General features: G+C 40.1%; 2 protein-coding genes across 2 annotated transcripts; both read left to right on the top strand.

The window, feature by feature from the left end:
* Window positions 1–395: 395 nt before the first annotated feature.
* Window positions 396–6058, top strand: LOC111649310 (uncharacterized). The gene is made up of 3 exons (XM_087171925.1): window positions 396–484; window positions 618–748; window positions 2615–6058. The coding sequence occupies exons 1-3, from the start codon at window positions 462–464 to the stop codon at window positions 3730–3732; spliced, it is 1272 nt and encodes a 423-aa protein (XP_087028051.1). The 5' UTR covers window positions 396–461; the 3' UTR covers window positions 3733–6058.
* A 46-nt stretch (window positions 6059–6104) lies between these two features.
* On the top strand, window positions 6105–9450 carry LOC147819699 (uncharacterized). Its single transcript, XM_087171926.1, has 2 exons — window positions 6105–6111; window positions 6931–9450. The coding sequence occupies exons 1-2, from the start codon at window positions 6105–6107 to the stop codon at window positions 8301–8303; spliced, it is 1380 nt and encodes a 459-aa protein (XP_087028052.1). The 3' UTR covers window positions 8304–9450.
* Window positions 9451–10523: the final 1073 nt, after the last annotated feature.

The raw sequence follows: 10523 nt of genomic DNA on the forward strand, positions 1-10523 counted from the left end.
GAATAGCAAATTTTCAAGATGGAGTTTTGCAGAGATGCTTCTAATTCAGGATTTAACAACTAGTCAAGCTTTGGCAGAACATGTAGGACAGAACCAGCACGTTCTACTATTGTAGATAATAACAATAGTATTGATACTGTTGATACTGCTACTAATAATGATGATCAAAAATGATTATGACACGTTAACTTGTTTAATTTTTATGTGAAATTGGTTTCAGTCAGCTAGAATAAACGCGTTACTTAATTTGTTTAATTTTTTAAAACTTGCTTTAGTGAGCTAGAATAAACAATATCACTGCTGCTCAATAGTTTCAAAATAAAATACTCACAGTCATGCACATTTGCAGCAATATATAGTGGAAATACTTGATTTCTGCTTTTTGGTCAGGTGTGAAGCGCAGCAGGAGACTCCGCCATGATGAAGAGGATAACGAAGATGAGTACGACAAGAATCTGGATATGAATAACAGAACTCCATCAAGGTTGTTGTCATTATTATTTTGTCCACATGTATACTGGGGGTGCAAGATTCAGAAAATCTCAAGATTCGATACAAAATTTATTCTCGATTCAAAAACGATTCTACATTCAATACACTTATACGTTTGATTCCAGGTCTTTTTCCGCCAGAGGTCAGTATTTGCAGAGGAAGCACAGCGGACCTCAGATCAGTGAAACTCAGAACCACATGGACCTCAGGATACGATTCCAGGAGAACCCACAGACTGAAGTACCTTCAAAAAAAGGTAATTTAAAAAGTGAATTAAAATAAATGTAAGGGGAACTGGGGACAATATTTTATTATTCACACAGGAAAGGTCATCTCTGTCCTTTAAACGCACAGTATGTAGCTTCTGCCTCTAGGTGTCTCTCAATCCAAATAATGACAAAAGATGGCGTTGGATGATGTCATGAAATAGGCGGGATCGTGGGAGTTGTTGTCTCCATCACCGTCATCTTCTCCCAGTTTTGATTCCTTCATTCCTATCTGCCGTTCTGGAAATCAAACAGACCTGTTCATTAGAACTGTAAAAAACAATCAGTAAAACAGTTTCACATTTAAAGTCGGTGTTTCACTGACGCTGAACGACGGACATATTAAAGAAAAAATGGGATTATGCATATGGGATTTGATATTATTGACAGGCGACCAAATGACACAGTTTTACCACTCTAAAATCATGTATTTCTCTTGGATTGAGAATTGCTGGAAATATTGGGGATCATTTAAGATCACAACTCAAAAAATATATAACATAGGTATAGTCATCTTGAGACATTTTAATATGGAAAAGTTATAATATAAAACTTTAAATGGTCAGTTCACCCAAGTCATTGTCCAGATAACACACAAATATTCAGAAGCCCATCTCTGTAAACAAAGGTAAAGACAAAGGAAAATCATGTGGTGAATGAAATAACAAACAATGTGTGGACAAAAACAACAAAAGGTAAAATAAGTGCAAAGCACCAGAATGGCCAAAAAACAATATCCAGAGTGATCCCCAGAGGTTTTATTTCCCCGGTTGACAGCACATTTCGGAGGGGCGGTACCCATTTTCTCCCTCTGTCAAAACTGGAGAAGTGAATAACTTTCTTTATAAACTTTTGAATTGTTTAATCTGGAGTTTACTTACAAAAACCACACATCTGCCTTCCACCATGACCCATTAAAACATTAGAGGGGACACATTATGGCCACTTTCATGTTCATCATTTTATCCTTGGTGTCATTCAAAATATATTTACAAGCTTTCCTTAAGCCTCCCCTCCCCCGAGTCTTCTGATTGGTCAGCTTGCTGGCAATTACACCTTCCGCTCATGTGTTGATGTAAACAAATGTTTCACTGTTACAATAGTGTTTGGGGCTGCCTAATCAGTTTGAGCTTGAAGAAGAATATGATCAATTTCGTCCACCTTCACGAACTGGACTGGGGCAGGAAACAAGCATACCCACTGCCAAGCAGCCTGAAGGAGGGAAATGGCAGAAATGTGGAGAGAAGTGCTTTTAATCAAGAAGCTTGAAAGTCTGCAATAGACTTCACATGGCAATATTAATGACTTGGAAAACTTTCATAAAAAACCCTCTTCTGGCTTTTGTGATCTGTGGACTCTTATGGACTAAAGGAATATAAATAAATGATGAATGGGCAGACAGTCCGACCCCACAACCTCTTCAAGGTAGGGACTCACCACCACTTTGCCGTCTTGTTGGTTTGCGATGCTTGTAAAACTGAAATAATTAAACTGCAGACTGCATAGTTACTGAAAAGGAACTGAATGGTTTTATTGTGGTTGTTGTGGGTCTGATTTTTCCCTGCTCCCACAGCACACCTCCTGAGTTTTGGTGATGCTAAGCTTGAGAGGGCGTTCCTAAAATGTCTGGAATAGGCTGTTTATAGCCTGATTATATTTAGACAGAGCACTGGTGCCACTCAGGTGGGCCGCTGTGGCCATGTCATCTGCATACTGAAAAAGTGTCAACTCCTCACTGCTGCAGGAAATGCTGTTGGTGTCCACAGAGAAGAGTATTGGGGATTCAGTAAAAACACCACTGATTTCAGTGACAATATGAATTGTCCGTAATGTGTGTGTTTCATTGTTCCCTGCAGATGTTCAGCATCTGTTGGTGATTAAAGAAGAGGTTCCCCTTGAATGGAGCCTTAGTCTGGATCAGGAGGACCTGGAGAACCCAAACATTAAAGAGGAACAGGAAGAATTCTGGACCAGTCAGGAGGGAGAGCAGCTTCAACGGATGGAGGAGGCTGATGATACCAAGGTCCCAGTCACTCCTGTCTGTTTGAAGTGTGAGGATGATGAGGAGAAACCTCAGTCTTTACAGCCTCGTCAAAGCCAAGCTAAAAGGAGCAGAGAGGCAGAGCCTCCGTCCAGTAGCTCAGCTGAACTGATGGTAACAGAGGCTGATGGAGAGGACTGTGGAGGATCTGAACCAGACAGGAACTTAGATCCACATGGTCATCTTCAACCAGATACAGATGAACAGGTCTTAGAATCCTCTGAGACTGATAACAGTGAAGATGATTCGAAGGAAACCAGAGCAACATTTAAGGGACAGAAGAATCTCAAATGGCACATGGAAGTCCATACAGGAGAGAAACCATTTGGTTGTAATGATTGTGGGAAGAGATTTAAGGTGAAGGGGGTTCTTACGAGGCACATGAAAGTACATACAGGAGAAAAACCATTTGGTTGTAGTGTTTGTGGGAAGAGATTTAATCGACGGGGGTACCTTTCACTGCACACAAGAGTCCATACAGGAGAGAGCCCATTTGGTTGTAATGATTGTGGGAAAAGATTCAAGCAACAGGTGCATCTTACTAGGCACATGAAAGCACATACAGGAGAGAAACCATTTGGTTGCAGTGTTTGTGGAAAGAGATTTAAGGTGAAGGGGGATCTTACGAGGCACATGAAAGTCCATACAGGAGAGAAACCATTTGGTTGCAGTGTTTGTGGGAAGAGATTTACTCAACAGGCTTACCTTTCACTGCACACAAGAGTCCATACAGGAGAGACACCATTTGGTTGTGATGTGTGTGGGAAAAGATTTAAAAGACAGGGAGAGTTAACTGTGCACACAAGAATCCACACAAAAGAGAAACCGTTCAGTTGCAGTTTTTGTGGCCATCTATTCAGAGATTTTTCAAACAGGATAAAACATATGAGGATATGTAAACACAAACATGTTATTGAAAGCAGCAGCAAGTGAAACTGCAGAGTTGCTGGTTCAGTTGGACTGTAACAGCGTATTACAGCATAGTTGAAATACATTACATGTTTCAAATTTACTGTTATTTGCATGAAAGTGTAACACAATTTAGTTTTAAAACTTATCACATTCTTGCAGATTTGTACTAGGGCTGCACGATCTTAACCTTAGTTCGATCGTCCAATCGTCACCCAGTGCAATTGCTGATAGCCAATATGATCAGCGAGGGTGGTGATGGTGTATAAGTAAAGTACAGACTACATGGGTGTTTGCATCAGAAGTGCATTTGTGTCTGCTGGTCAACAAGCGATTACACTCCTCTGCTCCGTGTTAATCGCATGTAGAGCTGATCTTATAAAATATTTCCGCCTCATCTTTACTAATTAACCATTTGATATACTGAGCGCTTCAGAGGCTACCGGCAACTTTTCAGGAGGAATGTTTCCTTGCATGTTGCTCAATGCATGATTGATGTTTGAAAATCAATCAATACACCTAAAATGTCAATGTGAAAACTTTGACCATTTCAGTGACCGCGACATTTCATCACTTGAAGAAAAAAAGTAGTGGTGCGTCGTTGCGATACGTTCTGGCAGCTCTACACGCTACGTTACCCAACGCAACGTAGTAGTAGTCAAATACCGTCTTTACATTTTCAAAGTCTTAAGCAATCAGCGATCGTTCTAATGATCGTCCATCATCTATGTCATCGTTCACCAGCACAACCTAAGTTGCACTTTCTTTTGTTGGGAATATTACATTAAAGATGGTGGAGACCCCATGTTCTTTTTTTGCACAGACAAAAGAACTCACTTCCCCACAATTCCTCACTTTGCACACCTGGGGACGACCCTCCCCCTGGGACATTACTGAGCAGTGAGTGTTGGTCAATGTGTGATATGTGACCCCCCAGGGTGTTACCAGACAGTAAAACCAACACTCCTGCTAGCTGAAGCTCTCTTCATTCTCTAACTTTCCTCTCCTGGAGCAAAAAGACTTCTTGCAGCAGGTTAGCACTGCTACTACATGGCACAATAGCTCTCCTGCAGGTCTGCTCACAGCAGAATCCAACACTCTTTCACACTGCTGTTGAACAGCAGCAATCAAGGTGCCTCTGGGGCTTAACGACCAAGATTAAACCAAATTTATTTAAGCACCAGCGGCTACACTATAAGGTCAGCCTTCTGATTTTCCAAGCAACCAGAGCCACAGCAGAGCTAGCATGGAACAGCTAACTCTGTAAGAAGAACAAAGGAGAAACCAGCAGCCTCCTCAGCAACATCACACAGCCAGACAGGACTTCACGCCATCAGAAGGCAACACAATTCGCTGGATTTTAAACGCAACACTGGAAAGGACATCTCTTTTGTTCCAAGGACTGGGTAATGTTAACTTTTTAGGCTAATCTAACCTAGCATAGTACAGCACAGCTAATCAACCGAAATCTTAACCTTTGTCAATATACATGTACATGTTTGGTTAATGTATCCACTCTACTTGATGGTTGTAATGTCTGCCTAGGTTGCTGGTCAGTCACACTGTTTACTTGGTACTTGTATGTTCACACTCACACCTGTAATATATCCCAGTTATGGAACCTGCATGCAGCTGACCTTCTCTTTTTAATGTGGCACCTTTAGACTACATGAACTAGAGTAAAGAAATTACTCACTCTCCGCCCCCCACACCGCTCCCCATCTTTCATGCTTAGGTCGTGTGGTCACAGCGACCATTTTGAATTGGCATTGCCTTTGTCACACACACATACACACCTGTATTTACCAAAATTAGATGCTGTGTGTTTTACTTTTGCTACATTGAAAATGCATCTCTTTAAGTAAATCTGCTGGTATGTTTAATGACGCAAAAGTGTGAATACTGTCAACCTCTACTCAGAATTTCAATCCTTCAATTTTGCCTTAATGTGTATATGGTAATTTGGTTGTATTTATTAAGTTAATTATTAATTGGAGTTCCAGATTGATGGTAATAATTCATACAGAATAAATACTGGCCTATCATTTTCCTGTTTCGGGATGGTGCTCCCAAGGAACAATTGACTGTAATGTTGTTATTTAATATTGACGTTTTAATACTGATATTTTTTAATTTATGATACCCAATAAATTTATAAACAATTGTTGCCCAACTAAATGTTCTTAAGTTGAGTACCAATGCCCATCACTTAAATTGTTTAACCTGATTCTATTTTCTCTAGTGTCTATTTTTGAATATTTGAAAATGTATACTAAGTTACTTTTTCATTGTGACAGTTTGAGTTCATGTATTTTTGTTAGAGCAATAAACAGAGTTTGTTTATTCTGAATTAGAATATTATTTCTTTAAAGTTTGGTAAATGTTTGACATCAGCCATGGACTGTATTTTCCAGTTTAAAACATGTTTGTCTCTTTGCTCTTGAGCATTTCCTTTATAAAGAGTTTGAGTCAAACTGAAATTGATTCTGCACCACTCATGCTGACCACTGCTTTCGTAGGAGTTGTGCAGGGTGCCTTTATCTTCATTTCATTCTTATAGATTAACTTTATTGCTGCTTTGACGCAGCTGCTTTTAATTATAGTTATCTTGAAATGAACTTCAGAAATCTCTTTAGCTCCGCTTTTGGTCTCCACCAACTCCTGAGGGAAAGATCTGGCTGAATAATTGCTAAATGCTCCACTATGTTTGCCAGCTGCTTTCTTACAGTGTCTGTCTGGTGATTGATGCTGAGTAGATAGTGCATAGTGGTTTCTTTTTAGAGCTAGGTAATTATTATTATTCCATCTAGATTTTAATGTTTAACTTGGGGTATACCATCTCTGGTACTTTAAGTTACTGGTGAAACAAGTTGTAACTACTCAGTATTGTCGCATTACTTCGAGACATTGGGTGACTGCTGTTGCAGTGCTTCTCTCATTCAAGAGGAGAATCCAAAGAAGAAATTTTGTACATTTAGCTGATAATATTTTTGTGCTTATCTAACGCATACTTGTAATGAAATATTTTTACATTGATTTACTATTACTTTTAATGAAGTAAAGGATTTGAATACGTTTTCCACCACTGCTGCTTGTTTACAGAATGAATGCTGCAAATCTGCAAAAGAATCATCACTGATGTCACTGACATTCAGTAAAAACTCCAGTGTCTATATGAAGTCACAGTTGTCCATAATGTGTGTGTTTCATTGTTCCCTGCAGATGTTCAGCATCTGTTCGTGATTAAAGAAGAGATTCCCCTTGAGTTAAGCCCTAGTCTGGATCAGAAGGAACCAAAGAGCCCACACATTAAAGAGGAACAGGAGGAACTCTGGACCAGTCAGGAGGGAGAACAGCTTCCAGGTCTGGAGGAGGCTGATGATGCCATGGTCTCACTCACTCCTGTCCATGTGAAGAGTGAAGATGAGGAAGAGAAACCTCAGTCCTCACATTCTCATCGAGGCCAAACTGAAGAGAGCAGAGAGGCAGAGCCTCCGTCCAGCAGCTCAGCCGAACAGATGGAAACAGAGGCTGCTGGTGAGGACTTTGGAGGATCTAAACCAGACAGGAACTTAGATCCACATGGTCATATTCAACCAGATACAGATGTACAGGTCTTAGAGTCCTCCGAGACTGATAACAGTGAAGATGATTGGAAGGAAACCAGAACAAGATTTCAAGGACAGAAGAATCTCACATGGCAAATGGAAGTCCATACAGGAGAGAAACCATTTGGTTGTAGTGTTTGTGGGAAGAGATTTAATCGTCGGGGGAACCTCTCAATGCACACTAGAATCCATACAGGAGAGAAACCATTTGGTTGTAATGATTGTGGGAAGAGATTCAAGCAATTGGTGCATCTTTCTAGACACATGAAAGCACATACAGGAGAGAAACCATTTGGTTGTGATGTTTGTGGGAAGAGATTTAAGGTGAAGGGGGATCTTACGAAGCACATGAAAGTCCATACAAGAGAGAAATCATTTGGTTGTGATGTTTGTGGGAAGAGATTTAAGGTGAAGGGGGATCTTACGAAGCACATGAAAGTCCATACAGGAGAGAAACCATTTGGTTGCAGTGTTTGTGGGAAGAGATTTACTCGACGGGCGTACATTTCACTGCACACAAGAGTCCATACAGGAGAAAGCCCATTTGGTTGTAATGATTGTGGGAAAAGATTCAAGCAATTGGTGCATCTTTCTAGACACATGAAAGCACATACAGGAGAGAAACCATTTGGTTGTGATGTTTGTGGGAAGAGATTTAAAGTGAAGGGGGATCTTACGAAGCACATGAAAGTCCATACAGGAGAGAAACCATTTGGTTGCAGTGACTGTGGGAAGAGATTTACTCAAAAGGGGAACCTTACAATGCACACAAGAGTCCATACAAAAGAAAAACCATTTGGTTGTGATGTGTGTGGGAAAATATTTAACAGACAGGGGGAGTTAACTGTGCACACAAGAATCCACACAAAAGAGAAACCGTTCAGTTGCAGTTTCTGTGGCCATCTATTCAGAGATTTTTCAAACAGAATAAAACATATGAGGACATGTAAACACAAGCATGCTATTGAAAGAAGCAGCAGTAAGTGAAACTGCAGAGTTGCTGGTTCAGTTGGACTGTGACAGCGTATTACAGCATAGTTGAAATACATTACATGTTTCAAATTTACTGTTATTTGTATGAAAGTGTAACACAATTTATTTTAAAAACTTAACTCATTCTTGCCGATTTCTACTGCGGTTGCACGATCTTAACCATAGTTCGATCGTCCAATCGTCACCCAATGCAATTGCTGGTCAACAAGCGATTACACTCCTCTGCTCTATCTCAATCGCACGTAGAGCTGATCTTATAAAATATTTCTGCCTCATCTTTACTAATTAACCATTTTATATACTAGCGCCTCAGAGGCTACCAGCATCTTTTCAGGAGGAATGTTTCCTTGCATGTTGCTCAATGCATGATTGATGTTTGAAAATCAGTCAATACACCTGAAATGTTAATGTGAAAACTTTGACCATTTCAGTGACAGCGACATTTCATCACTTTGCCAAAAAAAATAGTGGTGCTTCGTTGCGATACGTTCTGGCAGCTCTACACGCTACGTTACCCAACACAACGTAGTAGTAGTCAAATACCGTCTTTATATTTTCAAAGTCATAAGCAGTAAGCGATCGTTCTAATAATCATCCATCATCTATGTCATCGTTCACCAGCACAACCCTAATTTGCACTTTCTTTTGTTGGGAATACTACATTAAAGATGGTGGAGACCCCATGTTCTTTTGTTGCACAGATAAAAGAACTCAGTTGTCCACAATTCCTCACTTTGCACACCTAGGGACGACCCTCCCCCTGGGACATTACTGAGCAGTGAGTGTTGGTCAATGTGTGATATGTGACCCCCCAGGGTGTTACCACATAGTAAAACCAACACTCCTGCCAGCTGAAGCTCTTATCATTCTCTAACTTTCCTCTCCTGAAGCAAAAAGACTTCTTGCAGCAGGTTAGCACTGCTACTACGTGGGACAATAGCTCTCCTGCAGGTCTGCTCACAGCAGAATCCAACACTCTTTGTCACTCTGCTGCTCATCAGGTCTTCATATTCCTCTTCATCATGGCGTCTCCTGCTGCGAATCAATTATTTCCATTTATATTGCTGAAAATGTGTGTGACTGTCAGTGTTTTATTTTGAAAATTCTGAGCATAAGTGATATTTTTAATTGTACCTCACTAAAGCCAAGTGTATGTTAAAATTAAACACAAATTAATGTGTCACTAATCACTATATTCATTTTTTTATTATTATTATTATTATTAGTAGTATGAGTAATATCAATACTATTGTTATTCTTTAGAACAGTAGAACTTGTTGAGTCTGTCCAACATGTTCTGCCATAGCTGAACTGTGGTGAATCCTGAATTGCTATTGCTATTCAATTTTCCCTATGCTAAAATTAATGCCTGTAATTGAAATGATCCAAAACTTGAACACAAAACACTGGTGTCTACCCTTAAATTCGGCATGCAAGATAACCATAGATCAGCAAGACATGTCGGGAAAATAACCCTAAATCTGCGGACTTCGGCGATAAACAACCCGCCACAGCTGCAGCGCTGCAGAGGAATACAGGAATAATTTTAAATCAAAAAGCTCAATCATTAACTCGTTAGTCAATTACAGTAAAACTGATTTAAAGAGTAGCTCACCTTAATTAAAGAACGGTCTAAGTCTTTCAAACATCAGGTATGAAAAGTGATAGATAGACAAGTATTTGTTAAATAACAGACATGTGAATGTAGTTCGACGCGGCAACTTTGTGCTTTAAAATTTTACGCCTAAAACGGAATGACAAACCGGCTTGTGTGCTGTGTCCGCTGCGTCTCTCCTCATCACAGTAACTATAGGTTAAGTACAGGCTTTCCTTTTTCTTTTATCATTTAAGGTTCAAACGATCGTCACTGCCAGTAGATATGGCACTAGACCACCAGCATCTCTCTAACCCTATATCATATGAACGTAATGGTTATTTCACTGCACAGGAGTTCCCAACAAGTTCTCAGTACATGTCCAGGTGTGTCAGGTTTGTATGGAAGGAGATTGGGGCCGAATGTGTGTGTGTTTTAATAATACTGACATAAATCTGCCGGTGCTGGTCGTTTACAGAACATTTGATGCTGAAAGAAAAAGGAAAAGTAACGCTTAGCGAAGGTCTCGTTTCTACTCGGATGCCATTAAAGCACGTACTCAAACCGGAAAAGGGCCACGGTGCGAAACAACAGTCATTTGTAGGGAGTAAGATTGTCCA

The sequence above is a fragment of the Seriola lalandi genome, unplaced genomic scaffold (assembly GCF_002814215.2).
Source record: "Seriola lalandi dorsalis isolate HSWRI2012SDOR001 ecotype SW California unplaced genomic scaffold, Sedor1 jcf7180002050367, whole genome shotgun sequence".
In the NCBI taxonomy this organism is placed as follows: domain Eukaryota; kingdom Metazoa; phylum Chordata; class Actinopteri; order Carangiformes; family Carangidae; genus Seriola; species Seriola lalandi.

What these genes read in the sequence shown, in the direction of transcription:
- LOC111649310 (XM_087171925.1), top strand. Translation starts at nt 462, where the DNA reads ATGAATAACAGAACTCCATCAAG. An exon ending in AATAACAGAACTCCATCAAG is followed by an intron (nt 485 to 617) that starts GTTGTTGTCATT and finishes GTTTGATTCCAG; the next exon opens with GTCTTTTTCCGCCAGAGGTC. An exon ending in TGAAGTACCTTCAAAAAAAG is followed by an intron (nt 749 to 2,614) that starts GTAATTTAAAAA and finishes TGTTCCCTGCAG; the next exon opens with ATGTTCAGCATCTGTTGGTG.